Genomic DNA, 27693 nt, shown 5'->3' with positions numbered 1-27693 from the left:
TCCAAGTGGCTCAGCAGGTCCCGAACCAATTCCTCATGGATTTCCAGGGCATCACACTGCTCCCTGACCCCATTGCCCAGCTCAGGAGGCCACTGGTGCTGAGCTCCTGCCCTGCTGTTAGACATTGAGGCAAAGAAGGTGTTCAGGACCTCAGCCTTTTCCTCATCTTCAGTCACAGTGTTCCCCTCCAGGTCCAATAAGGAGTGCAGGTTCTTCTTGCCCTTCTCTTTAGTGTTGATATATTTGTAACAATGCTTTTTATTGTCTCTCACAGAGGTGTTCAGCTTCAGCTCCAGCTGGGCCTTTGCCTCTCTCATTTTATTCCTACATAATCTAACCACTTCCTTAAACATATCAGGAGAAGCCTTCCCCTCCTTCCAAAGGTGATACAGCCTCTTTTTTCCCCTTCAATCCTCCAGGAGCTGCTTGCTCACCCAGGCCCAGAGCCTTCCCCTGGGCTCATCTTTCGGCACATGGGCACTGCCAGTTCCTGTGCCTTCAAGAGCTCCTGTTTGAAGCAGCTCCAACCCTCCTGGACCCCTCGGTTCTTGAGGGTTGGTACCCAGGGAACTTTACAAATAAGTTTCTTAAACAGGCTGCAGTTTGGCCTCCTGCAGTCCAAGGTGAAGGTTCTGTTGGTGCTCCTCCCTATCTCCCTGCAGATTGAACACTTCACTATCTCGTGGTCACTGCACCCTGGGCAGCCTCCCACGGTCACATCCCCCACCAGCCCTTCCCTATTGGAGAGCAGCAAGTCAAGCAGAGCCTGTCCCCTGGTAGGCTCGCTTAACAGCTGCGTCAGGAAGCAATCCTCTATCCGCTCCAGGAATCTTCTGGACTGCCTTCTCTCTGCTGAATTAAGTTCCCAGCAGATATCTGGCAGGTTGAAGTCCCCCACGAGGACAAGATCTGATGATCTTGAGACAGCCTCCAGTTGTTTATAGAATAATTCATCAGCCTCCTCATCCTGGTTGGGTGGTCTGTAACAGACTCCAACCAGGATGTCAGATTTGTTGGGCTGCCCTCTGATTTTAACCCACAGGCTCTCAATTCCCTCATCTTCCACCTCAAGTTCTGTGGCAGAAAGTGACTCCCTAATGTACAAAGCCACCCCTCCTCCTCTTCTCCCTCGCCTATCCCTCCTAAAGAGCCTGTAACCCCCCAGTGCAGCACTCCAATCGTGCCTGTTGTCCCACCATGTTTCTGAGACGGTGACTACATCATAGTCACACTGGTGGATTAGGACCTCCAGCTCCTCTTGCTTATGTAGGAATAAAATGAGAGAGGCAAAGGCCCAGCTGGAGCTGAAGCTGAACACCTCTGTGAGAGACAATAAAAAGCATTGTTACAAATATATCAACACTAAAGAGAAGGGCAAGAAGAACCTGCACTCCTTATTGGACCTGGAGGGGAACACTGTGACTGCAGACGAGGCAAAGGCTGAGGTCCTGGACACCTTCTTTGCCTCAATGTCTAACAGCAGGGCAGGAGCTCAGCACCAGTGGCCTCCTGAGCTGGGGATGGGGTCAGGGAGCAGTGTGATGCCCTGGAAATCCATGAGGAATTGGTTCGGGACCTGCTGAGCCACTTGGACACTCTCACAAGTCCATGGGACTGGATGGGATCCACCCTAGGGTGCTGAGAGAGCTGGCAGATGAGCTGCCAAGCCGCTCTCCATCATTTTCCTCCAGTCCTGGCTCACTGGGGAGGTCCCAGGTGACTGAAACTGGCCAATGTGGTCCCCAGCCACAAGCAGGGTGGGATGGAGGAACCTGGAAACTCCAGGCCTGGCAGCCTGACCTCAGTGCCAGGGAAAGTGATGGAGCAGATTATCCTGGGGGCAATAACTGCACCTGAAGGATGGCCAAGGGCTCAGGCCCAGCCAGCATGGATTTAGGAAGGGCAGGTCCTGCCTCTCCAGCCTGGTCTCCTTCTATGATCAGGTGACTGCCTGGTGGATGTGGGGAGGCTGTGGATGTGGTCTGCCTGGACTGCAGCAAGGCCTTTGACACCGTCCCCCACAGCAAACTGCTGGCTAAGCTGTCAGCCCCTGGCTTGGATGGGAGCACAGTGCAATGGGTTAGGAACTGGCTGGACGCTGAGCCCAGAGAGTGGTGGTGAATGGTGCCACAGCCAGCTGGCGGCCAGGCACCAGTGGTGTGCCCCAGGGATCAGTGCTGGGCCCCTTGCTCTTTAACATCTTCATTGATGATCTGGAGGAGGGGGTTGAGTCAGTCATCAGCAAGTTTGCAGATGACACCAAGTTGAGAGCAGATGTTGGTCATGGTCCATGTCCTTTTGTGTTGAGGGTTCTGAGCTGGACACAGCACTGCAGGTGAGGTCTCACCAGAGCAGAGTGGCAGAATCCCCTCTCTCCATCTGCTGGCCAGGCTGCTCTTGATGCAGCCCAGGATGCCCTTGGCCTTCTGGGCTGCAAATGCCCATTGCTGGCTCTTGTCCAGCTTCTCATCCACCAGCACCCTCAAGTCCAAACTCACACTGTTGGCTCATCTGGAGGTCATCTTCTTGGTAGCACTGAGGAGCAGCATTTGTTTATTCATCCTAGAAACACAGAAGGAAGAGGTTACAGCTGTTTATTTCCTCTGCAGAGTCGTTCTTAATAGCTGCCATTGATTGGTGTCTCACTGACTCACGAGCCCTCCTTGGTCTTCTCCTTGTGTTGTCTTCTCCTGGGGTTTCTGGAGTGGTAGGTCAGACTTGACTCACTGGTACAGCTGAGTAATGCTCTTGCTCCCTTCTCCCCAAAAAGCCATTCTTAATTTCCACCAAAGGCAAGGATGCTGCAGACTGAAGCATTTCCTGCCACGGGAGGGATTTGTGCGTGAAGCGGGTCACAGTGAGATGCTGGCTGGTGGAGGCAGCCCCCTGTGGGAAAGGCAGCTCTCCTCTGCTCTCTTGGTGGGATGGGTGATGTCATGGGACATGTGAGCCACCCCCATCCTGGGGAAATCAGCCTTAGTCCAGCTTGGCTCTTTGACTTTGTGGTTTTTACCCAGGGGGAAGGAAAAAGGAGGAGGGAGATGAGATCTTTGCACCTGGTCTTCTGTGGTCTTGGAAAGCGGAGCAGGATGCTGAACGTGGGAATGTGGAGGACAGAAGGGGCTTGAGAGCTGAGATTGTCTTAACTTGAGGTGCTGGAGGATGTCCAAAGGAGGGCAGTGAAGCTGGTGAAGAGCCTTGAGAACAGGCCTGGTGAGGAGCAGCTGAGGTTGTTTAGCCTGGAGAAAAGGAGGCTGAGGAGAGACCTACTCACTCTCTACAGCTCTCTGAAAAGAGATGGAGCCAAGTGGGGGTTGGTCCCTTCTCCTAAGGAAGAAGCAATTAGAAAGGGCCTCAAGTTTCACCAGGGGAGGTTGGGTTGGCACACTAGGAGAAATTTCATCCTCAGAGGGGTTTTCAAGGCCTGGAGCAGGCTGCCCAGGGCAATGGTGGAGCCCCCATCCCTGGGAGGATTTCCAAGCCACGTAGATGTGGTGCTGAGGGTTGTGGTTCAGCGGTGACCTGGCAGTGCTGGCTCAGCAGTTGCATTTGATGACCTGCAAGGTTTCTTTGGTTTTGTTTTGTTTTTCCCCAACCTAAATGATTCTGTCTGCCCCAACCCATTACATCTGTGAACTGCTTCTCTTGTTTCCTTTCCCTCCCTTCTCCAGGTGGATGAAATTTACCACGACGAGTCCCTGGGTGTTCACATGAACATTGTGCTGGTCAGGATGATCATGGTGGGGTACCGCCAGGTGAGTGCACTGCTGGGACATGGGGAGGAGAAGGTGATCCCATTTCAAGCAGACTCCTGCTTTTCTACTGCCTTCCCAACTTCAGCCCTGCCCCATGAGTGAAGGAAGGCCAAGGGCATTCTGGCCTGCATCAGGAGCAGTGTGGCCAGCAGGAGCAGGGAGGTCATTGTGCCCCTGGACTCAGCACTGGTTAGGCCACACCTTGAGTCCTGTGTCCAATTCTGGGCCTCTCAGTTTAGGAAAGAGGTTGAGCTGCTGGAAGGTGTCCAGAGAAGGGCAACAAAGCTGGGGAGGGGTCTGGAGCACAGCCCTGTGAGGAGAGGCTGAGGGAGCTGGGGTTGCTTAGCCTGCAGAAGAGGAGGCTCAGGGGAGACCTTCTTGCTCTCTGCAACTCCCTGCAGGGAGGTTGTAGCCAGCTGGGGGTTGGTCTCTTCTCCCAGGCACCCAGCACCAGAACAAGAGGACACAGGCTCAAGCTGTGCCAGGGGAGGTTCAGGCTGGATGTTAGGAAGAAGTTCTTCCCATCAAGAGAGATTGGCCTCTGGGATGTGCTGCCCAGGGAGGTGGTAGAGTCACCATCCCTGGAGGTGTTCAAAACAGGATTGGATGTGGCACCTGGAGCTGTGGTTTAGTTGTCAGGAGGTGTTAGGTAACAGGTTGGACTGGATGATCTCTGAGGTCTTTTCTAACCTGGTTGATTCTGTGATTCTATGAAGGCTGCCAAAATGCAGCATAGGCACAGCAGGCATCTGCTGCTTCTCCCAAGGCTGGCAAGCATGTAGAGCACCATGGTTTAGCATCTCATCACCACAACACTTGTGCCCAAAGAGGGTCAGATACCCTCTGGAACTTGCCTGCATCCATTTGTAGCATTTAGGGATGTCCCTGCTTGGAAAAAATGTGGCCCTTCAGATGAGCTGCTGATGCCCAAGAGAGAGCTGTGCTGTGCAGGGATGAATTAGTCAGTATCTGAAGGGGGCTGCAGGAAAGCTGGGGGGAGGCACTTTTTAGGGTGTTGGGTAGTGACAGGACTGGGGGGATTGGATCCAAGCTAAAGAAGCAGAGATTTAGACTGGATGATAGGAAGTTTTTCTTCCCCATTAGGGTGGTGAGAGCCTGGCACAGGTTGCCCAGGGAGGTGGTGGCAGCCTTCTGCCTGGAGGTGTTTGCAGCCAGGCTGGAGGTGGCTGTGAGCAACCTGCTGTGGTGTGAGGTGTCCCTACCCATGGCAGGGGGTTGGAGCTGGCTGAGCCTTGAGCTCCCTTCCAACCCTGACAATTCTGTGACTCTGTGTGAGTTTGAACCTTCATCCAGCTGCTTTCTGGAGCATGGAGATCTGGAGAGCCCCATAGCTGTTCAGCCCCTGGGCAGAGATGTCCATGGGGAGTGGGGTGGCTGCAATTGGCCTTTGTCTGCTTGCTGTGGGGTGTGGGGGAGCCTCAAGAAGCTTCCCCAGAAGCTCAAGGGTGGCAGTAATTGAAGGGACGGAGATGGCTTCCCAAGTTGCTGGGAGCTGGAGAGCAGTGAAGAGAAGCCAAGCCTTGGATCTCCTCCATCCCAGCCTTGACTCAGCAGCCCTGGAAGGCTCTGCTGCTTATCCCACAGCTCTCAGGTGGCTTGGGCACGTACAGGAGCAGCACAGGGAGGTTGCATGTGGTTCCTCAGGCTGCATTTATTCTTTGAGGCTCATTTGAGTGCAGCAGCCAGAAGATTTTCTTTACCAGCATGTGATTTGCTGTGCTTTTGGTGGCAAGCCCCTGCCCTAGGGGTAGCCTTCTAGCAGGGCTATTAGTGACTCAGCAGGGTGATGTGTCTCTGTGTGGTCCACTAATAAGCCCCATTAGGTCTTGGACAAACCCCTCCTTGGTACTTGAATCTCCCTGGCCATCAGAATGCCTCCTAGAGAGCCAGGGATGAGCAGATGCTGTCATAGACTCATAGAATGCCTTGGATTGGAGGGGGCCTCTACTCCAAGCCCCTGCCTCGCAGCTAGACTTGGTTGCCCAAGGCCTCATCCAATCTGGCTTTAAACATCTGCAGGGAGATGGCATCCACAACCATCTGGGCAGCCTATTCTAAAGTCTCACCACCCTCATACTGAAGAGCTTCTTGCTAAGATCCAGTCTAAGCCTCCTCTCCCTCAGCTTCAAACCATTCCCCCTTGTCCTGTCCCTTATGAAAAGTCCCTCTGCAGCCCTCCGGTAGGTTCCCCTCCAGTACTGAAAGGCAGCTCTAAGGTCCCCCTGGTGTCTTCTCTTCTCCAGCCTGAACAGCCTCAGCTCCCTCAGCCTATTCTCATAACAGAGCTGCTCCCATGTTTGAATCCAGACAAGAGCTCAGGGTCACCACAGTTCAGGTCTGATGCTTCCTGAGCAAGTCCTTCCATGGCTTCTTGGCTCCCACCTCCGCTTTGTGGGGTAAAACCTTTGTGGCCTCCACTTAAGGGCCAGGGGAAGGAGAACATTTCTTACCTTCATATTCCCATCACTGCAGCTCAGTGAGAGAGCTGGAGAAAAGGAGGCTGAGGGGGGATCTCTCCACAGCTCCCTGAAGAGGCTAGAGCCAAGGGGGGATTGGGCTCTTCTCCCAAGGAGCCAGAAATCAGGGCCTCGAGTTTCATTAGGTTGGACACTAGGAGAGATTCCTTCCTCAGGAGGGTTGTCAAGGCCTGGGCCAACCTGGTGAGAGAGTTACTGTGGAGGGCATCATTCTGCTGAGTGCTGATCTTGCACCACAAAGGCCCTGCACACCTCCCCCCACTTTCTGCTAGGGGCTTGGTCACTGTGGGTCGGGGTTTCTGGGGTGCATTGCTCTGCTCATTGCTGAGCATCAGCAGCTTGTCTGTCTCAACATGGAGCACAGGCAGGAGCTAAGGATCTGAATCCTCTTTTCAGCTGCTCTCCTCTTTCTCCTGCTGCTGCCTCTTCTGCAGCCTGAGACTGGCTGAGTCTGTGACACTCAGTTGTGACTGCCTGGTTCTGACTGCTGGTGACTCTGATGGGGACTCTGGGACGGACTCTGGGACTGGTGGTGACTGTGATGGACTCTGGGACTGGTTGTGACTGGCTGGTTGTGACTCTGTGACAGACTGTGACTGCTGGTGACTCTGATGGGGACTCTGGGACGGACTCTGGGACTGGTGGTGACTGTGATGGACTCTGGGACTGGTTGTGACTGGCTGGTTGTGACTCTGTGACAGACTGTGACTGCTGGTGACTCTCTGACGGTGGCTGTGACGGACTCTCTGGGACTGGTGGTGACTGTGACGGTGACTCAGTGACGGGGACTCTCTGTGGGTTGTGACTCTGACCCTGTGGTGGACTCTCTGTGACTGGTGACGACTCTGTGACGGTGCTGGACGGTGACAGTGACGGTGACTGGGGGTGAGGCTGTGACGGACTCGCTGTGACAGACTGCGATTCTGAGATGGACTCTGTGATCTGGTGACTGAGTGACCCTGTGGGTGTGAGTGACCCGAGGGTGTGAGTGACCCTGAGTGTGTGTGTGAGTGACCCTGTGTGTGTGTGTGTGTGACCCTGTGTGTGTGTGTGAGTGACCCTGTGTGTGTGTGTGTGTGACCCTGTGTGTGTGTGTGAGTGACCCTGTGTGTGTGTGTGTGTGAGTGACCCTGTGTGTGTGTGTGTGTGTGACCCTGTGTGTGTGTGTGTGTGTGACCCTGAGTGTGTGTGTGAGTGACCCTGTGTGTGTGTGTGTGTGTGTGAGTGACCCTGTGTGTGTGTGTGTGTGTGTGAGTGACCCTGTGTGTGTGTGTGAGTGACCCTGTGTGTGTGTGTGTGTGTGACCCTGTGTGTGTGTGTGTGTGACCCTGTGTGTGTGTGTGTGAGTGACCCTGTGTGTGTGTGTGTGTGTGACCCTGTGTGTGTGTGTGTGTGACCCTGTGTGTGTGTGTGAGTGACCCTGTGTGTGTGTGTGTGTGACCCTGTGTGTGTGTGTGAGTGACCCTGTGTGTGTGTGTGTGTGAGTGACCCTGTGTGTGTGTGTGTGTGTGACCCTGTGTGTGTGTGTGTGTGTGACCCTGTGTGTGTGTGTGAGTGACCCTGTGTGTGTGTGTGAGTGACCCTGTGTGTGTGTGTGTGTGTGACCCTGTGTGTGTGTGTGTGTGTGACCCTGTGTGTGTGTGTGTGTGACCCTGTGTGTGTGTGTGAGTGACCCTGTGTGTGTGTGTGTGTGTGACCCTGTGTGTGTGTGTGTGTGACCCTGTGTGTGTGTGTGTGTGACCCTGTGTGTGTGTGTGTGAGTGACCCTGTGTGTGTGTGTGTGAGTGACCCTGTGTGTGTGTGTGAGTGACCCTGTGTGTGTGTGTGTGTGTGTGACCCTGTGTGTGTGTGTGAGTGACCCTGTGTGTGTGTGTGTGTGTGACCCTGTGTGTGTGTGTGTGAGTGACCCTGTGTGTGTGTGTGTGAGTGACCCTGTGTGTGTGTGTGTGAGTGACCCTGTGTGTGTGTGTGTGTGTGTGACCCTGTGTGTGTGTGTGAGTGACCCTGTGTGTGTGTGTGTGTGTGTGACCCTGTGTGTGTGTGTGTGAGTGACCCTGTGTGTGTGTGTGTGTGACCCTGTGTGTGTGTGTGTGTGTGACCCTGTGTGTGTGTGTGAGTGACCCTGTGTGTGTGTGTGTGTGACCCTGTGTGTGTGTGTGTGTGTGTGACCCTGTGTGTGTGTGTGAGTGACCCTGTGTGTGTGTGTGTGTGACCCTGTGTGTGTGTGTGTGTGTGTGACCCTGTGTGTGTGTGTGTGAGTGACCCTGTGTGTGTGTGTGTGTGTGACCCTGTGTGTGTGTGTGAGTGACCCTGTGTGTGTGTGTGTGTGTGACCCTGTGTGTGTGTGTGTGTGTGACCCTGTGTGTGTGTGTGTGTGACCCTGTGTGTGTGTGTGTGTGTGACCCTGTGTGTGTGTGTGTGTGACCCTGTGTGTGTGTGTGAGTGACCCTGTGTGTGTGTGTGAGTGACCCTGTGTGTGTGTGTGAGTGACCCTGTGTGTGTGTGTGTGTGACCCTGTGTGTGTGTGTGTGTGTGACCCTGTGTGTGTGTGTGAGTGACCCTGTGTGTGTGTGTGTGTGACCCTGTGTGTGTGTGTGTGTGACCCTGTGTGTGTGTGTGTGTGACCCTGTGTGTGTGTGTGTGTGACCCTGTGTGTGTGTGTGAGTGACCCTGTGTGTGTGTGTGTGTGAGTGACCCTGTGTGTGTGTGTGTGTGTGACCCTGTGTGTGTGTGTGTGTGTGACCCTGTGTGTGTGTGTGAGTGACCCTGTGTGTGTGTGTGAGTGACCCTGTGTGTGTGTGTGTGTGTGACCCTGTGTGTGAGTGTGAGTGACCCTGTGTGTGTGTGTGTGTGTGTGACCCTGTGTGTGTGTGTGTGTGTGTGACCCTGTGTGTGTGTGTGTGTGTGTGACCCTGTGTGTGTGTGTGTGTGACCCTGTGTGTGTGTGTGAGTGACCCTGTGTGTGTGTGTGTGTGTGTGAGTGACCCTGTGTGTGTGTGTGTGAGTGACCCTGTGTGTGTGTGTGAGTGACCCTGTGTGTGTGTGTGTGTGTGACCCTGTGTGTGTGTGTGTGTGACCCTGTGTGTGTGTGTGAGTGACCCTGTGTGTGTGTGTGTGTGAGTGACCCTGTGTGTGTGTGTGTGTGTGACCCTGTGTGTGTGTGTGTGTGTGACCCTGTGTGTGTGTGTGTGAGTGACCCTGTGTGTGTGTGTGTGTGTGACCCTGTGTGTGTGTGTGAGTGACCCTGTGTGTGTGTGTGTGTGTGACCCTGTGTGTGTGTGTGTGTGACCCTGTGTGTGTGTGTGAGTGACCCTGTGTGTGTGTGTGTGTGAGTGACCCTGTGTGTGTGTGTGTGTGTGACCCTGTGTGTGTGTGTGTGTGTGACCCTGTGTGTGTGTGTGAGTGACCCTGTGTGTGTGTGTGAGTGACCCTGTGTGTGTGTGTGTGTGTGACCCTGTGTGTGAGTGTGAGTGACCCTGTGTGTGTGTGTGTGTGTGTGACCCTGTGTGTGTGTGTGTGTGTGTGACCCTGTGTGTGTGTGTGTGTGTGTGACCCTGTGTGTGTGTGTGTGTGACCCTGTGTGTGTGTGTGAGTGACCCTGTGTGTGTGTGTGTGTGTGTGAGTGACCCTGTGTGTGTGTGTGTGAGTGACCCTGTGTGTGTGTGTGAGTGACCCTGTGTGTGTGTGTGTGTGTGACCCTGTGTGTGTGTGTGTGTGACCCTGTGTGTGTGTGTGAGTGACCCTGTGTGTGTGTGTGTGTGAGTGACCCTGTGTGTGTGTGTGTGTGTGACCCTGTGTGTGTGTGTGTGTGTGACCCTGTGTGTGTGTGTGTGAGTGACCCTGTGTGTGTGTGTGTGTGTGACCCTGTGTGTGTGTGTGAGTGACCCTGTGTGTGTGTGTGAGTGACCCTGTGTGTGTGTGTGTGAGTGACCCTGTGTGTGTGTGTGTGTGACCCTGTGTGTGTGTGTGTGAGTGACCCTGTGTGTGTGTGTGTGTGACCCTGTGTGTGTGTGTGTGACCCTGTGTGTGTGTGTGTGACCCTGTGTGTGTGTGTGTGTGTGACCCTGTGTGTGTGTGTGTGTGACCCTGTGTGTGTGTGTGTGACCCTGTGTGTGTGTGTGTGACCCTGTGTGTGTGTGTGTGAGTGACCCTGTGTGTGTGTGTGTGTGACCCTGTGTGTGTGTGTGTGACCCTGTGTGTGTGTGTGTGTGTGACCCTGTGTGTGTGTGTGTGTGACCCTGTGTGTGTGTGTGTGTGAGTGACCCTGTGTGTGTGTGTGTGACCCTGTGTGTGTGTGTGTGACCCTGTGTGTGTGTGTGTGTGTGTGTGACCCTGTGTGTGTGTGTGTGTGTGACCCTGTGTGTGTGTGTGTGTGACCCTGTGTGTGTGTGTGTGAGTGACCCTGTGTGTGTGTGTGTGAGTGACCCTGTGTGTGTGTGTGTGTGTGACCCTGTGTGTGTGTGTGTGTGTGACCCTGTGTGTGTGTGTGTGTGACCCTGTGTGTGTGTGTGTGTGACCCTGTGTGTGTGTGTGTGTGACCCTGTGTGTGTGTGTGTGTGTGACCCTGTGTGTGTGTGTGTGTGTGACCCTGTGTGTGTGTGTGTGTGACCCTGTGTGTGTGTGTGAGTGACCCTGTGTGTGTGTGTGTGTGTGACCCTGTGTGTGTGTGTGTGTGTGACCCTGTGTGTGTGTGTGTGTGTGACCCTGTGTGTGTGTGTGAGTGACCCTGTGTGTGTGTGTGTGACCCTGTGTGTGTGTGTGTGTGTGTGACCCTGTGTGTGTGTGTGAGTGACCCTGTGTGTGTGTGTGAGTGACCCTGTGTGTGTGTGTGTGTGTGACCCTGTGTGTGTGTGTGAGTGACCCTGTGTGTGTGTGTGTGTGTGTGACCCTGTGTGTGTGTGTGTGTGTGTGACCCTGTGTGTGTGTGTGTGAGTGACCCTGTGTGTGTGTGTGTGTGACCCTGTGTGTGTGTGTGTGTGTGTGTGTGACCCTGTGTGTGTGTGTGAGTGACCCTGTGTGTGTGTGTGACCCTGTGTGTGTGTGTGTGTGTGTGTGTGTGTGTGTGTGTGTGAGTGACCCTGTGTGTGTGTGTGTGTGTGTGACCCTGTGTGTGTGTGTGTGTGTGAGTGACCCTGTGTGTGTGTGTGTGTGTGACCCTGTGTGTGTGTGAGTGACCCTGTGTGTGTGTGTGTGTGTGACCCTGTGTGTGTGTGTGTGTGAGTGACCCTGTGTGTGTGTGTGAGTGACCCTGTGTGTGTGTGTGTGTGACCCTGTGTGTGTGTGTGTGTGTGACCCTGTGTGTGTGTGTGTGTGTGTGTGTGACCCTGTGTGTGTGTGTGAGTGACCCTGTGTGTGTGTGTGACCCTGTGTGTGTGTGTGTGTGTGTGACCCTGTGTGTGTGTGTGTGACCCTGTGTGTGTGTGTGTGTGTGACCCTGTGTGTGTGTGTGTGTGTGTGTGTGTGTGTGTGTGTGAGTGACCCTGTGTGTGTGTGTGTGTGTGTGACCCTGTGTGTGTGTGTGTGTGTGAGTGACCCTGTGTGTGTGTGAGTGACCCTGTGTGTGTGTGTGTGAGTGACCCTGTGTGTGTGTGTGTGTGACCCTGTGTGTGTGTGTGTGTGACCCTGTGTGTGTGTGTGTGAGTGACCCTGTGTGTGTGTGTGTGTGTGACCCTGTGTGTGTGTGTGTGTGTGTGACCCTGTGTGTGTGTGTGTGTGTGACCCTGTGTGTGTGTGAGTGACCCTGTGTGTGTGTGTGTGAGTGACCCTGTGTGTGTGTGTGTGTGACCCTGTGTGTGTGTGTGTGTGTGACCCTGTGTGTGTGTGTGAGTGACCCTGTGTGTGTGTGTGTGTGTGACCCTGTGTGTGTGTGAGTGACCCTGTGTGTGTGTGTGTGTGACCCTGTGTGTGTGTGTGTGTGACCCTGTGTGTGTGTGTGTGTGTGACCCTGTGTGTGTGTGTGTGTGTGACCCTGTGTGTGTGTGTGAGTGACCCTGTGTGTGTGTGTGTGTGTGACCCTGTGTGTGTGTGTGTGTCACCCTGTGTGTGTGTGTGTGTGACCCTGTGTGTGTGTGTGTGTGTGACCCTGTGTGTGTGTGTGAGTGACCCTGTGTGTGTGTGTGAGTGACCCTGTGTGTGTGTGTGTGTGTGTGACCCTGTGTGTGTGTGTGAGTGACCCTGTGTGTGTGTGTGTGTGACCCTGTGTGTGTGTGTGTGTGTGACCCTGTGTGTGTGTGTGTGAGTGACCCTGTGTGTGTGTGTGTGAGTGACCCTGTGTGTGTGTGTGACCCTGTGTGTGTGTGTGAGTGACCCTGTGTGTGTGTGTGTGTGACCCTGTGTGTGTGTGTGAGTGACCCTGTGTGTGTGTGTGTGTGACCCTGTGTGTGTGTGTGAGTGACCCTGTGTGTGTGTGTGTGTGTGACCCTGTGTGTGTGTGTGACCCTGTGTGTGTGTGTGACCCTGTGTGTGTGTGTGTGTGTGACCCTGTGTGTGTGTGTGAGTGACCCTGTGTGTGTGTGTGTGTGACCCTGTGTGTGTGTGTGTGTGTGTGACCCTGTGTGTGTGTGTGTGTGTGACCCTGTGTGTGTGTGTGTGTGACCCTGTGTGTGTGTGAGTGACCCTGTGTGTGTGTGTGTGTGACCCTGTGTGTGTGTGTGTGTGACCCTGTGTGTGTGTGTGTGTGTGACCCTGTGTGTGTGTGTGTGTGTGACCCTGTGTGTGTGTGTGAGTGACCCTGTGTGTGTGTGTGTGTGACCCTGTGTGTGTGTGTGTGTGTGACCCTGTGTGTGTGTGTGTGTGACCCTGTGTGTGTGTGTGAGTGACCCTGTGTGTGTGTGTGTCTGACCCTGTGTGTGTGTGTGTGTGACCCTGTGTGTGTGTGTGTGAGTGACCCTGTGTGTGTGTGTGTGTGACCCTGTGTGTGTGTGTGTGTGTGACCCTGTGTGTGTGTGTGTGTGTGACCCTGTGTGTGTGTGTGTGACCCTGTGTGTGTGTGAGTGACCCTGTGTGTGTGTGTGTGTGACCCTGTGTGTGTGTGTGTGTGTGACCCTGTGTGTGTGTGTGTGTGACCCTGTGTGTGTGTGTGTGTGACCCTGTGTGTGTGTGTGTGTGACCCTGTGTGTGTGTGTGTGTGACCCTGTGTGTGTGTGTGTGTGTGTGACCCTGTGTGTGTGTGTGTGTGACCCTGTGTGTGTGTGTGTGTGACCCTGTGTGTGTGTGTGAGTGACCCTGTGTGTGTGTGTGTGTGTGACCCTGTGTGTGTGTGTGTGACCCTGTGTGTGTGTGTGTGTGTGTGTGTGTGACCCTGTGTGTGTGTGTGAGTGACCCTGTGTGTGTGTGTGTGTGTGACCCTGTGTGTGTGTGTGTGTGTGACCCTGTGTGTGTGTGTGTGAGTGACCCTGTGTGTGTGTGTGTGTGTGTGACCCTGTGTGTGTGTGTGTGTGTGACCCTGTGTGTGTGTGTGTGACCCTGTGTGTGTGTGAGTGACCCTGTGTGTGTGTGTGTGTGACCCTGTGTGTGTGTGTGTGTGACCCTGTGTGTGTGTGTGTGTGTGACCCTGTGTGTGTGTGTGTGTGTGACCCTGTGTGTGTGTGTGAGTGACCCTGTGTGTGTGTGTGTGTGTGACCCTGTGTGTGTGTGTGTGTGACCCTGTGTGTGTGTGTGTGAGTGACCCTGTGTGTGTGTGTGAGTGACCCTGTGTGTGTGTGTGAGTGACCCTGTGTGTGTGTGTGAGTGACCCTGTGTGTGTGTGTGTGTGTGACCCTGTGTGTGTGTGTGTGTGTGTGAGTGACCCTGTGTGTGTGTGTGTGTGTGACCCTGTGTGTGTGTGTGACCCTGTGTGTGTGTGTGACCCTGTGTGTGTGTGTGTGTGTGTGTGTGTGTGTGTGTGTGAGTGACCCTGTGTGTGTGTGTGTGTGTGTGACCCTGTGTGTGTGTGTGTGTGTGACCCTGTGTGTGTGTGTGTGTGACCCTGTGTGTGTGTGTGTGTGTGACCCTGTGTGTGTGTGTGTGTGTGACCCTGTGTGTGTGTGTGTGTGTGACCCTGTGTGTGTGTGTGTGTGTGACCCTGTGTGTGTGTGTGTGTGTGACCCTGTGTGTGTGTGTGTGTGACCCTGTGTGTGTGTGTGTGTGTGTGACCCTGTGTGTGTGTGTGTGTGTGACCCTGTGTGTGTGTGTGTGTGACCCTGTGTGTGTGTGTGTGAGTGACCCTGTGTGTGTGTGTGTGTGTGACCCTGTGTGTGTGTGTGTGTGTGTGACCCTGTGTGTGTGTGTGTGACCCTGTGTGTGTGTGTGTGAGTGACCCTGTGTGTGTGTGTGTGTGACCCTGTGTGTGTGTGTGTGTGACCCTGTGTGTGTGTGTGTGAGTGACCCTGTGTGTGTGTGTGTGTGTGACCCTGTGTGTGTGTGTGTGTGACCCTGTGTGTGTGTGTGTGTGTGACCCTGTGTGTGTGTGTGTGAGTGACCCTGTGTGTGTGTGTGTGTGTGACCCTGTGTGTGTGTGTGTGAGTGACCCTGTGTGTGTGTGTGTGTGTGACCCTGTGTGTGTGTGTGTGTGTGACCCTGTGTGTGTGTGTGTGAGTGACCCTGTGTGTGTGTGTGTGTGTGACCCTGTGTGTGTGTGTGTGTGTGACCCTGTGTGTGTGTGTGTGTGTGACCCTGTGTGTGTGTGTGTCTGACCCTGTGTGTGTGTGTGTGTGTGACCCTGTGTGTGTGTGTGTGTGTGACCCTGTGTGTGTGTGTGAGTGACCCTGTGTGTGTGTGTGTGTGTGACCCTGTGTGTGTGTGTGTGACCCTGTGTGTGTGTGTGTGTGTGACCCTGTGTGTGTGTGTGTGTGTGACCCTGTGTGTGTGTGTGTGACCCTGTGTGTGTGTGTGTGTGTGACCCTGTGTGTGTGTGTGTGTGTGACCCTGTGTGTGTGTGTGTGACCCTGTGTGTGTGTGTGTGTGTGACCCTGTGTGTGTGTGTGTGTGTGACCCTGTGTGTGTGTGTGTGTGACCCTGTGTGTGTGTGTGTGTGAGTGACCCTGTGTGTGTGTGTGTGTGACCCTGTGTGTGTGTGTGTGTGTGACCCTGTGTGTGTGTGTGTGTGACCCTGTGTGTGTGTGTGTGTGACCCTGTGTGTGTGTGTGTGTGTGTGACCCTGTGTGTGTGTGTGTGTGTGTGACCCTGTGTGTGTGTGTGACCCTGTGTGTGTGTGTGTGTGACCCTGTGTGTGTGTGTGTGTGACCCTGTGTGTGTGTGTGTGTGTGTGACCCTGTGTGTGTGTGTGTGTGTGACCCTGTGTGTGTGTGTGACCCTGTGTGTGTGTGTGTGTGACCCTGTGTGTGTGTGTGTGTGACCCTGTGTGTGTGTGTGTGTGACCCTGTGTGTGTGTGTGAGTGACCCTGTGTGTGTGTGTGTGTGTGACCCTGTGTGTGTGTGTGTGTGTGACCCTGTGTGTGTGTGTGTGTGACCCTGTGTGTGTGTGTGTGTGTGACCCTGTGTGTGTGTGTGTGACCCTGTGTGTGTGTGTGTGTGTGACCCTGTGTGTGTGTGTGTGTGTGACCCTGTGTGTGTGTGTGTGTGTGACCCTGTGTGTGTGTGTGTGTGTGACCCTGTGTGTGTGTGTGTGACCCTGTGTGTGTGTGTGTGTGTGACCCTGTGTGTGTGTGTGTGTGTGTGACCCTGTGTGTGTGTGTGTGAGTGACCCTGTGTGTGTGTGTGTGTGACCCTGTGTGTGTGTGTGTGTGAGTGACCCTGTGTGTGTGTGTGTGTGTGACCCTGTGTGTGTGTGTGTGTGACCCTGTGTGTGTGTGTGTGTGTGACCCTGTGTGTGTGTGTGTGTGTGTGTGAGTGACCCTGTGTGTGTGTGTGTGTGTGACCCTGTGTGTGTGTGTGTGAGTGACCCTGTGTGTGTGTGTGTGTGTGACCCTGTGTGTGTGTGTGTGTGTGACCCTGTGTGTGTGTGTGTGACCCTGTGTGTGTGTGTGTGTGTGACCCTGTGTGTGTGTGTGTGTGTGACCCTGTGTGTGTGTGTGTGTGTGACCCTGTGTGTGTGTGTGTGTGACCCTGTGTGTGTGTGTGTGTGACCCTGTGTGTGTGTGTGTGTGACCCTGTGTGTGTGTGTGTGACCCTGTGTGTGTGTGTGTGTGTGACCCTGTGTGTGTGTGTGTGTGTGACCCTGTGTGTGTGTGTGTGAGTGACCCTGTGTGTGTGTGTGTGTGACCCTGTGTGTGTGTGTGTGTGTGACCCTGTGTGTGTGTGTGTGTGAGTGACCCTGTGTGTGTGTGTGTGACCCTGTGTGTGTGTGTGTGTGTGTGACCCTGTGTGTGTGTGTGTGTGTGTGTGTGTGAGTGACCCTGTGTGTGTGTGTGTGTGAGTGACCCTGTGTGTGTGTGTGTGTGAGTGACCCTGTGTGTGTGTGTGTGTGTGACCCTGTGTGTGTGTGTGTGTGACCCTGTGTGTGTGTGTGTGACCCTGTGTGTGTGTGTGTGTGTGTGTGTGTGAGTGACCCTGTGTGTGTGTGTGAGTGACCCTGTGTGTGTGTGTGTGTGACCCTGTGTGTGTGTGTGTGTGACCCTGTGTGTGTGTGTGTGTGACCCTGTGTGTGTGTGTGTGTGACCCTGTGTGTGTGTGTGTGTGTGTGTGTGTGAGTGACCCTGTGTGTGTGTGTGAGTGACCCTGTGTGTGTGTGTGTGTGACCCTGTGTGTGTGTGTGTGTGTGTGACCCTGTGTGTGTGTGTGTGTGTGACCCTGTGTGTGTGTGTGTGTGTGACCCTGTGTGTGTGTGTGACCCTGTGTGTGTGTGTGAGTGACCCTGTGTGTGTGTGTGAGTGACCCTGTGTGTGTGTGTGTGTGACCCTGTGTGTGTGTGTGTGTGTGACCCTGTGTGTGTGTGTGTGTGACCCTGTGTGTGTGTGTGTGACCCTGTGTGTGTGTGTGTGACCCTGTGTGTGTGTGTGTGTGACCCTGTGTGTGTGTGTGTGTGTGACCCTGTGTGTGTGTGTGAGTGACCCTGTGTGTGTGTGTGTGTGACCCTGTGTGTGTGTGTGTGTGACCCTGTGTGTGTGTGTGTGTGACCCTGTGTGTGTGTGTGTGTGACCCTGTGTGTGTGTGTGTGTGTGACCCTGTGTGTGTGTGTGTGTGACCCTGTGTGTGTGTGTGTGACCCTGTGTGTGTGTGTGTGACCCTGTGTGTGTGTGTGTGTGACCCTGTGTGTGTGTGTGTGTGTGACCCTGTGTGTGTGTGTGTGTGACCCTGTGTGTGTGTGTGTGTGACCCTGTGTGTGTGTGTGTGAGTGACCCTGTGTGTGTGTGTGTGTGACCCTGTGTGTGTGTGTGTGTGACCCTGTGTGTGTGTGTGTGTGACCCTGTGTGTGTGTGTGTGTGACCCTGTGTGTGTGTGTGTGTGACCCTGTGTGTGTGTGTGTGAGTGACCCTGTGTGTGTGTGTGTGTGACCCTGTGTGTGTGTGTGTGTGACCCTGTGTGTGTGTGTGAGTGACCCTGTGTGTGTGTGTGTGACCCTGTGTGTGTGTGTGTGAGTGACCCTGTGTGTGTGTGTGTGTGTGACCCTGTGTGTGTGTGTGTGTGTGACCCTGTGTGTGTGTGTGTGTGACCCTGTGTGTGTGTGTGTGACCCTGTGTGTGTGTGTGTGAGTGACCCTGTGTGTGTGTGTGTGTGACCCTGTGTGTGTGTGTGTGTGTGACCCTGTGTGTGTGTGTGTGTGACCCTGTGTGTGTGTGTGTGAGTGACCCTGTGTGTGTGTGTGTGTGTGTGACCCTGTGTGTGTGTGTGTGTGACCCTGTGTGTGTGTGTGTGTGTGACCCTGTGTGTGTGTGTGTGTGTGACCCTGTGTGTGTGTGTGTGTGTGTGACCCTGTGTGTGTGTGTGTGTGACCCTGTGTGTGTGTGTGTGACCCTGTGTGTGTGTGTGTGAGTGACCCTGTGTGTGTGTGTGTGTGACCCTGTGTGTGTGTGTGAGTGACCCTGTGTGTGTGTGTGTGAGTGACCCTGTGTGTGTGTGTGTGAGTGACCCTGTGTGTGTGTGTGTGTGACCCTGTGTGTGTGTGTGTGTGACACTGTGTGTGTGTGTGTGACCCTGTGTGTGTGTGTGTGAGTGACCCTGTGTGTGTGTGTGTGTGACCCTGTGTGTGTGTGTGAGTGACCCTGTGTGTGTGTGTGTGTGTGACCCTGTGTGTGTGTGTGAGTGACCCTGTGTGTGTGTGTGTGACCCTGTGTGTGTGTGTGTGTGTGACCCTGTGTGTGTGTGTGTGTGACCCTGTGTGTGTGTGTGTGTGACCCTGTGTGTGTGTGTGTGTGTGACCCTGTGTGTGTGTGTGTGTGTGACCCTGTGTGTGTGTGTGTGACCCTGTGTGTGTGTGTGTGACCCTGTGTGTGTGTGTGAGTGACCCTGTGTGTGTGTGTGTGTGTGTGACCCTGTGTGTGTGTGTGTGACCCTGTGTGTGTGTGTGTGTGTGACCCTGTGTGTGTGTGTGTGACCCTGTGTGTGTGTGTGTGTGACCCTGTGTGTGTGTGTGTGTGACCCTGTGTGTGTGTGTGTGTGTGACCCTGTGTGTGTGTGTGTGTGACCCTGTGTGTGTGTGTGTGTGTGTGACCCTGTGTGTGTGTGTGTGTGACCCTGTGTGTGTGTGTGTGTGACCCTGTGTGTGTGTGTGTGACCCTGTGTGTGTGTGTGTGTGACCCTGTGTGTGTGTGTGTGTGTGTGACCCTGTGTGTGTGTGTGTGTGTGACCCTGTGTGTGTGTGTGTGTGACCCTGTGTGTGTGTGTGTGTGACCCTGTGTGTGTGTGTGTGTGACCCTGTGTGTGTGTGTGTGTGTGACCCTGTGTGTGTGTGTGTGTGACCCTGTGTGTGTGTGTGTGTGTGTGACCCTGTGTGTGTGTGTGTGTGTGACCCTGTGTGTGTGTGTGTGTGACCCTGTGTGTGTGTGTGTGTGACCCTGTGTGTGTGTGTGAGTGACCCTGTGTGTGTGTGTGTGTGTGACCCTGTGTGTGTGTGTGTGTGACCCTGTGTGTGTGTGTGTGTGTGACCCTGTGTGTGTGTGTGTGTGTGACCCTGTGTGTGTGTGTGTGTGACCCTGTGTGTGTGTGTGTGTGTGACCCTGTGTGTGTGTGTGTGTGTGTGACCCTGTGTGTGTGTGTGTGTGACCCTGTGTGTGTGTGTGTGTGTGACCCTGTGTGTGTGTGTGTGACCCTGTGTGTGTGTGTGTGTGACCCTGTGTGTGTGTGTGTGACCCTGTGTGTGTGTGTGTGTGTGTGTGACCCTGTGTGTGTGTGTGAGTGACCCTGTGTGTGTGTGTGTGTGTGACCCTGTGTGTGTGTGTGTGTGACCCTGTGTGTGTGTGTGAGTGACCCTGTGTGTGTGTGTGTGTGTGACCCTGTGTGTGTGTGTGTGAGTGACCCTGTGTGTGTGTGTGTGTGTGACCCTGTGTGTGTGTGTGTGTGTGTGACCCTGTGTGTGTGTGTGTGTGTGACCCTGTGTGTGTGTGTGTGTGTGTGACCCTGTGTGTGTGTGTGTGACCCTGTGTGTGTGTGTGACCCTGTGTGTGTGTGTGTGTGTGACCCTGTGTGTGTGTGTGACCCTGTGTGTGTGTGTGTGAGTGACCCTGTGTGTGTGTGTGTGTGACCCTGTGTGTGTGTGTGAGTGACCCTGTGTGTGTGTGTGTGTGTGTGACCCTGTGTGTGTGTGTGTGACCCTGTGTGTGTGTGTGTGTGACCCTGTGTGTGTGTGTGTGTGTGACCCTGTGTGTGTGTGTGTGTGTGACCCTGTGTGTGTGTGTGTGTGACCCTGTGTGTGTGTGTGTGTGTGACCCTGTGTGTGTGTGTGTGTGACCCTGTGTGTGTGTGTGTGTGACCCTGTGTGTGTGTGTGTGACCCTGTGTGTGTGTGTGTGTGTGACCCTGTGTGTGTGTGTGTGACCCTGTGTGTGTGTGTGTGTGACCCTGTGTGTGTGTGTGTGTGTGACCCTGTGTGTGTGTGTGAGTGACCCTGTGTGTGTGTGTGTGTGACCCTGTGTGTGTGTGTGTGTGACCCTGTGTGTGTGTGTGTGAGTGACCCTGTGTGTGTGTGTGTGTGTGTGACCCTGTGTGTGTGTGTGTGAGTGACCCTGTGTGTGTGTGTGTGTGTGACCCTGTGTGTGTGTGTGTGTGACCCTGTGTGTGTGTGTGTGTGTGACCCTGTGTGTGTGTGTGTGTGACCCTGTGTGTGTGTGTGTGTGACCCTGTGTGTGTGTGTGTGTGAGTGACCCTGTGTGTGTGTGTGTGAGTGACCCTGTGTGTGTGTGTGTGTGACCCTGTGTGTGTGTGTGTGTGTGACCCTGTGTGTGTGTGTGAGTGACCCTGTGTGTGTGTGTGTGTGTGACCCTGTGTGTGTGTGTGTGTGTGTGACCCTGTGTGTGTGTGTGTGTGACCCTGTGTGTGTGTGTGTGTGACCCTGTGTGTGTGTGTGTGTGTGACCCTGTGTGTGTGTGTGTGTGACCCTGTGTGTGTGTGTGTGTGTGACCCTGTGTGTGTGTGTGTGTGTGACCCTGTGTGTGTGTGTGTGTGACCCTGTGTGTGTGTGTGTGTGACCCTGTGTGTGTGTGTGTGAGTGACCCTGTGTGTGTGTGTGTGAGTGACCCTGTGTGTGTGTGTGTGACCCTGTGTGTGTGTGTGTGTGTGACCCTGTGTGTGTGTGACCCTGTGTGTGTGTGTGTGAGTGACCCTGTGTGTGTGTGTGTGTGTGTGTGACCCTGTGTGTGTGTGTGTGTGACCCTGTGTGTGTGTGTGTGACCCTGTGTGTGTGTGTGTGTGTGACCCTGTGTGTGTGTGTGTGACCCTGTGTGTGTGTGAGTGACCCTGTGTGTGTGTGTGTGTGACCCTGTGTGTGTGTGTGTGTGAGTGACCCTGTGTGTGTGTGTGTGTGTGTGACCCTGTGTGTGTGTGTGTGTGTGTGACCCTGTGTGTGTGTGTGTGACCCTGTGTGTGTGTGTGTGTGACCCTGTGTGTGTGTGTGTGTGTGACCCTGTGTGTGTGTGTGTGTGTGACCCTGTGTGTGTGTGTGTGTGTGACCCTGTGTGTGTGTGTGTGTGACCCTGTGTGTGTGTGTGTGAGTGACCCTGTGTGTGTGTGTGTGTGACCCTGTGTGTGTGTGTGTGTGTGTGTGTGACCCTGTGTGTGTGTGAGTGACCCTGTGTGTGTGTGTGTGTGACCCTGTGTGTGTGTGTGTGTGAGTGACCCTGTGTGTGTGTGTGTGTGTGTGACCCTGTGTGTGTGTGTGTGTGTGTGACCCTGTGTGTGTGTGTGTGACCCTGTGTGTGTGTGTGTGTGACCCTGTGTGTGTGTGTGTGTGTGACCCTGTGTGTGTGTGTGTGTGACCCTGTGTGTGTGTGTGTGTGTGACCCTGTGTGTGTGTGTGTGTGACCCTGTGTGTGTGTGTGTGTGTGACCCTGTGTGTGTGTGTGTGTGACCCTGTGTGTGTGTGTGTGTGTGTGAGTGACCCTGTGTGTGTGTGTGTGTGTGACCCTGTGTGTGTGTGAGTGACCCTGTGTGTGTGTGTGTGTGTGTGACCCTGTGTGTGTGTGTGTGTGTGTGACCCTGTGTGTGTGTGTGTGACCCTGTGTGTGTGTGTGTGTGTGACCCTGTGTGTGTGTGTGTGTGACCCTGTGTGTGTGTGTGTGTGTGACCCTGTGTGTGTGTGTGTGTGACCCTGTGTGTGTGTGTGAGTGACCCTGTGTGTGTGTGTGAGTGACCCTGTGTGTGTGTGTGTGTGTGACCCTGTGTGTGTGTGTGAGTGACCCTGTGTGTGTGTGTGTGTGTGACCCTGTGTGTGTGTGTGTGTGACCCTGTGTGTGTGTGTGTGTGTGACCCTGTGTGTGTGTGTGTGTGACCCTGTGTGTGTGTGTGTGTGACCCTGTGTGTGTGTGTGTGACCCTGTGTGTGTGTGTGTGTGTGACCCTGTGTGTGTGTGTGTGAGTGACCCTGTGTGTGTGTGTGTGACCCTGTGTGTGTGTGTGTGAGTGACCCTGTGTGTGTGTGTGTGTGACCCTGTGTGTGTGTGTGTGTGAGTGACCCTGTGTGTGTGTGTGTGTGTGTGACCCTGTGTGTGTGTGTGTGTGTGTGACCCTGTGTGTGTGTGTGTGACCCTGTGTGTGTGTGTGTGTGACCCTGTGTGTGTGTGTGTGTGACCCTGTGTGTGTGTGTGTGTGACCCTGTGTGTGTGTGTGTGTGTGACCCTGTGTGTGTGTGTGTGTGACCCTGTGTGTGTGTGACCCTGTGTGTGTGTGTGTGAGTGACCCTGTGTGTGTGTGTGTGAGTGACCCTGTGTGTGTGTGTGTGTGACCCTGTGTGTGTGTGTGTGTGAGTGACCCTGTGTGTGTGTGTGTGTGTGTGACCCTGTGTGTGTGTGTGTGTGTGTGACCCTGTGTGTGTGTGTGTGACCCTGTGTGTGTGTGTGTGTGACCCTGTGTGTGTGTGTGTGTGTGACCCTGTGTGTGTGTGTGTGTGACCCTGTGTGTGTGTGTGTGTGACCCTGTGTGTGTGTGTGTGTGTGACCCTGTGTGTGTGTGTGTGTGTGTGAGTGACCCTGTGTGTGTGTGTGTGTGTGACCCTGTGTGTGTGTGTGTGTGACCCTGTGTGTGTGTGAGTGACCCTGTGTGTGTGTGTGTGTGTGTGACCCTGTGTGTGTGTGTGTGTGTGTGACCCTGTGTGTGTGTGTGTGACCCTGTGTGTGTGTGTGTGTGTGACCCTGTGTGTGTGTGTGTGAGTGACCCTGTGTGTGTGTGTGTGTGACCCTGTGTGTGTGTGTGTGTGTGACCCTGTGTGTGTGTGTGTGTGACCCTGTGTGTGTGTGTGTGTGACCCTGTGTGTGTGTGTGTGTGAGTGACCCTGTGTGTGTGTGTGTGTGTGACCCTGTGTGTGTGTGAGTGACCCTGTGTGTGTGTGTGTGTGTGACCCTGTGTGTGTGTGTGTGTGTGACCCTGTGTGTGTGTGTGTGTGACCCTGTGTGTGTGTGTGTGAGTGACCCTGTGTGTGTGTGTGTGTGACCCTGTGTGTGTGTGTGTGACCCTGTGTGTGTGTGTGTGTGTGACCCTGTGTGTGTGTGTGTGTGTGACCCTGTGTGTGTGTGTGTGTGTGACCCTGTGTGTGTGTGTGTGTGACCCTGTGTGTGTGTGTGTGTGTGACCCTGTGTGTGTGTGTGAGTGACCCTGTGTGTGTGTGTGTGTGTGACCCTGTGTGTGTGTGTGTGTGTGACCCTGTGTGTGTGTGTGTGTGAGTGACCCTGTGTGTGTGTGTGTGTGTGACCCTGTGTGTGTGTGTGTGTGTGACCCTGTGTGTGTGTGTGTGTGAGTGACCCTGTGTGTGTGTGTGTGAGTGACCCTGTGTGTGTGTGTGTGTGTGACCCTGTGTGTGTGTGTGTGAGTGACCCTGTGTGTGTGTGTGTGAGTGACCCTGTGTGTGTGTGTGTGTGTGACCCTGTGTGTGTGTGTGTGTGTGACCCTGTGTGTGTGTGTGTGAGTGTGACCCTGTGTGTGTGTGTGTGACCCTGTGTGTGTGTGTGTGTGACCCTGTGTGTGTGTGTGAGTGACCCTGTGTGTGTGTGTGTGTGACCCTGTGTGTGTGTGTGTGTGTGACCCTGTGTGTGTGTGTGTGTGTGACCCTGTGTGTGTGTGTGTGACCCTGTGTGTGTGTGTGTGTGACCCTGTGTGTGTGTGTGTGACCCTGTGTGTGTGTGTGTGACCCTGTGTGTGTGTGTGTGTGACCCTGTGTGTGTGTGTGTGTGTGACCCTGTGTGTGTGTGTGTGACCCTGTGTGTGTGTGTGTGTGACCCTGTGTGTGTGTGTGTGAGTGACCCTGTGTGTGTGTGTGTGTGTGACCCTGTGTGTGTGTGTGTGTGTGTGACCCTGTGTGTGTGTGTGTGTGAGTGACCCTGTGTGTGTGTGTGTGACCCTGTGTGTGTGTGAGTGACCCTGTGTGTGTGTGTGTGTGACCCTGTGTGTGTGTGTGTGTGACCCTGTGTGTGTGTGTGTGTGACCCTGTGTGTGTGTGTGTGTGACCCTGTGTGTGTGTGTGTGTGTGACCCTGTGTGTGTGTGTGTGACCCTGTGTGTGTGTGTGTGTGTGACCCTGTGTGTGTGTGTGAGTGACCCTGTGTGTGTGTGTGTGTGACCCTGTGTGTGTGTGTGTGTGTGACCCTGTGTGTGTGTGTGTGACCCTGTGTGTGTGTGTGTGTGACCCTGTGTGTGTGTGTGTGTGTGACCCTGTGTGTGTGTGTGTGACCCTGTGTGTGTGTGTGTGTGACCCTGTGTGTGTGTGTGTGTGTGACCCTGTGTGTGTGTGTGTGACCCTGTGTGTGTGTGTGTGTGTGACCCTGTGTGTGTGTGTGAGTGACCCTGTGTGTGTGTGTGTGTGACCCTGTGTGTGTGTGTGTGTGTGACCCTGTGTGTGTGTGTGTGTGTGACCCTGTGTGTGTGTGTGAGTGACCCTGTGTGTGTGTGTGAGTGACCCTGTGTGTGTGTGTGTGACCCTGTGTGTGTGTGTGTGAGTGACCCTGTGTGTGTGTGTGTGTGTGACCCTGTGTGTGTGTGTGTGACCCTGTGTGTGTGTGTGTGTGTGACCCTGTGTGTGTGTGTGTGTGACCCTGTGTGTGTGTGTGTGTGTGACCCTGTGTGTGTGTGTGTGTGTGACCCTGTGTGTGTGTGTGTGAGTGACCCTGTGTGTGTGTGTGAGTGACCCTGTGTGTGTGTGTGTGTGTGACCCTGTGTGTGTGTGTGTGTGTGACCCTGTGTGTGTGTGTGTGAGTGACCCTGTGTGTGTGTGTGAGTGACCCTGTGTGTGTGTGTGTGTGTGACCCTGTGTGTGTGTGTGAGTGACCCTGTGTGTGTGTGTGTGTGACCCTGTGTGTGTGTGTGTGTGACCCTGTGTGTGTGTGTGTGACCCTGTGTGTGTGTGTGTGTGACCCTGTGTGTGTGTGTGTGTGACCCTGTGTGTGTGTGTGTGTGTGACCCTGTGTGTGTGTGTGAGTGACCCTGTGTGTGTGTGTGAGTGACCCTGTGTGTGTGTGTGTGTGTGACCCTGTGTGTGTGTGTGACCCTGTGTGTGTGTGTGTGAGTGACCCTGTGTGTGTGTGTGTGTGTGACCCTGTGTGTGTGTGTGTGTGACCCTGTGTGTGTGTGTGTGTGACCCTGTGTGTGTGTGTGAGTGACCCTGTGTGTGTGTGTGTGTGACCCTGTGTGTGTGTGTGAGTGACCCTGTGTGTGTGTGTGTGTGACCCTGTGTGTGTGTGTGTGTGTGACCCTGTGTGTGTGTGTGTGAGTGACCCTGTGTGTGTGTGTGTGACCCTGTGTGTGTGTGTGTGACCCTGTGTGTGTGTGTGTGTGTGACCCTGTGTGTGTGTGTGTGTGTGACCCTGTGTGTGTGTGTGTGAGTGACCCTGTGTGTGTGTGTGTGACCCTGTGTGTGTGTGTGTGTGTGACCCTGTGTGTGTGTGTGTGTGTGACCCTGTGTGTGTGTGTGTGTGTGACCCTGTGTGTGTGTGTGTGTGACCCTGTGTGTGTGTGTGTGTGTGACCCTGTGTGTGTGTGTGTGTGTGACCCTGTGTGTGTGTGTGTGAGTGACCCTGTGTGTGTGTGTGAGTGACCCTGTGTGTGTGTGTGTGTGTGACCCTGTGTGTGTGTGTGTGTGTGACCCTGTGTGTGTGTGTGTGAGTGACCCTGTGTGTGTGTGAGTGACCCTGTGTGTGTGTGTGTGAGTGACCCTGTGTGTGTGTGTGTGTGAGTGACCCTGTGTGTGTGTGTGTGTGACCCTGTGTGTGTGTGTGTGTGTGACCCTGTGTGTGTGTGTGTGTGTGTGTGTGTGACCCTGTGTGTGTGTGTGTGTGTGACCCTGTGTGTGTGTGTGTGTGTGACCCTGTGTGTGTGTGTGAGTGACCCTGTGTGTGTGTGTGTGTGTGACCCTGTGTGTGTGTGTGTGTGACCCTGTGTGTGTGTGTGTGTGTGACCCTGTGTGTGTGTGTGTGTGTGACCCTGTGTGTGTGTGTGTGTGTGACCCTGTGTGTGTGTGTGTGTGACCCTGTGTGTGTGTGTGTGTGTGTGTGTGTGACCCTGTGTGTGTGTGTGTGTGTGACCCTGTGTGTGTGTGTGTGTGTGACCCTGTGTGTGTGTGTGAGTGACCCTGTGTGTGTGTGTGTGTGTGACCCTGTGTGTGTGTGTGTGTGACCCTGTGTGTGTGTGTGTGTGTGACCCTGTGTGTGTGTGTGTGTGTGACCCTGTGTGTGTGTGTGTGTGTGTGTGTGTGTGACCCTGTGTGTGTGTGTGAGTGACCCTGTGTGTGTGTGTGTGTGTGTGTGACCCTGTGTGTGTGTGTGTGTGTGACCCTGTGTGTGTGTGTGTGTGACCCTGTGTGTGTGTGTGTGTGTGACCCTGTGTGTGTGTGTGTGTGTGTGTGTGTGTGACCCTGTGTGTGTGTGTGAGTGACCCTGTGTGTGTGTGTGTGTGTGTGTGACCCTGTGTGTGTGTGTGTGTGTGACCCTGTGTGTGTGTGTGTGTGTGTGTGACCCTGTGTGTGTGTGTGTGTGACCCTGTGTGTGTGTGTGTGTGTGACCCTGTGTGTGTGTGTGAGTGACCCTGTGTGTGTGTGAGTGACCCTGTGTGTGTGTGTGTGACCCTGTGTGTGTGTGTGTGTGTGACCCTGTGTGTGTGTGTGTGTGTGACCCTGTGTGTGTGTGTGTGTGACCCTGTGTGTGTGTGTGTGTGACCCTGTGTGTGTGTGTGTGTGTGACCCTTGTGTGTGTGTGTGTGTGACCCTGTGTGTGTGTGTGTGTGACCCTGTGTGTGTGTGTGTGTGACCCTGTGTGTGTGTGTGTGTGACCCTGTGTGTGTGTGTGTGTGTGACCCTGTGTGTGTGTGTGTGTGACCCTGTGTGTGTGTGTGTGTGACCCTGTGTGTGTGTGTGTGTGACCCTGTGTGTGTGTGTGTGAGTGACCCTGTGTGTGTGTGTGTGTGTGACCCTGTGTGTGTGTGTGTGTGTGACCCTGTGTGTGTGTGTGTGTGACCCTGTGTGTGTGTGTGTGTGTGACCCTGTGTGTGTGTGTGTGTGACCCTGTGTGTGTGTGTGTGTGACCCTGTGTGTGTGTGTGTGAGTGACCCTGTGTGTGTGTGTGTGTGACCCTGTGTGTGTGTGTGTGTGTGACCCTGTGTGTGTGTGTGTGTGACCCTGTGTGTGTGTGTGTGTGTGACCCTGTGTGTGTGTGTGTGTGACCCTGTGTGTGTGTGTGTGACCCTGTGTGTGTGTGTGTGTGTGACCCTGTGTGTGTGTGTGTGAGTGACCCTGTGTGTGTGTGTGTGTGTGACCCTGTGTGTGTGTGTGTGTGACCCTGTGTGTGTGTGTGTGTGTGACCCTGTGTGTGTGTGTGAGTGACCCTGTGTGTGTGTGTGTGTGACCCTGTGTGTGTGTGTGTGTGACCCTGTGTGTG

The 27693-nt window shown here is 54.3% G+C and overlaps 1 protein-coding gene across 1 annotated transcript in view; it reads left to right on the top strand.

Moving 5' to 3' along the window:
* LOC128898698 (A disintegrin and metalloproteinase with thrombospondin motifs 14-like) overlaps positions 1–7035 on the top strand; it is a 38628-nt gene extending 31593 nt beyond the window's left edge. Inside the window, exons 5-6 of the mRNA XM_054174631.1 lie at positions 3672–3755; positions 6955–7035. Coding sequence (XP_054030606.1) covers positions 3672–3755; positions 6955–7035 — 165 coding nt within the window. The remainder of the gene's footprint in view (positions 1–3671; positions 3756–6954) is intronic.
* Positions 7036–27693: the final 20658 nt, after the last annotated feature.

Source organism: Dryobates pubescens, chromosome 30, assembly GCF_014839835.1.
Source record: "Dryobates pubescens isolate bDryPub1 chromosome 30, bDryPub1.pri, whole genome shotgun sequence".
In the NCBI taxonomy this organism is placed as follows: Eukaryota; Metazoa; Chordata; class Aves; order Piciformes; family Picidae; genus Dryobates; species Dryobates pubescens.
The sequence above is the reverse complement of the archived record's forward strand: the minus strand, read 5'-3'. Positions and strand labels throughout refer to the sequence as shown.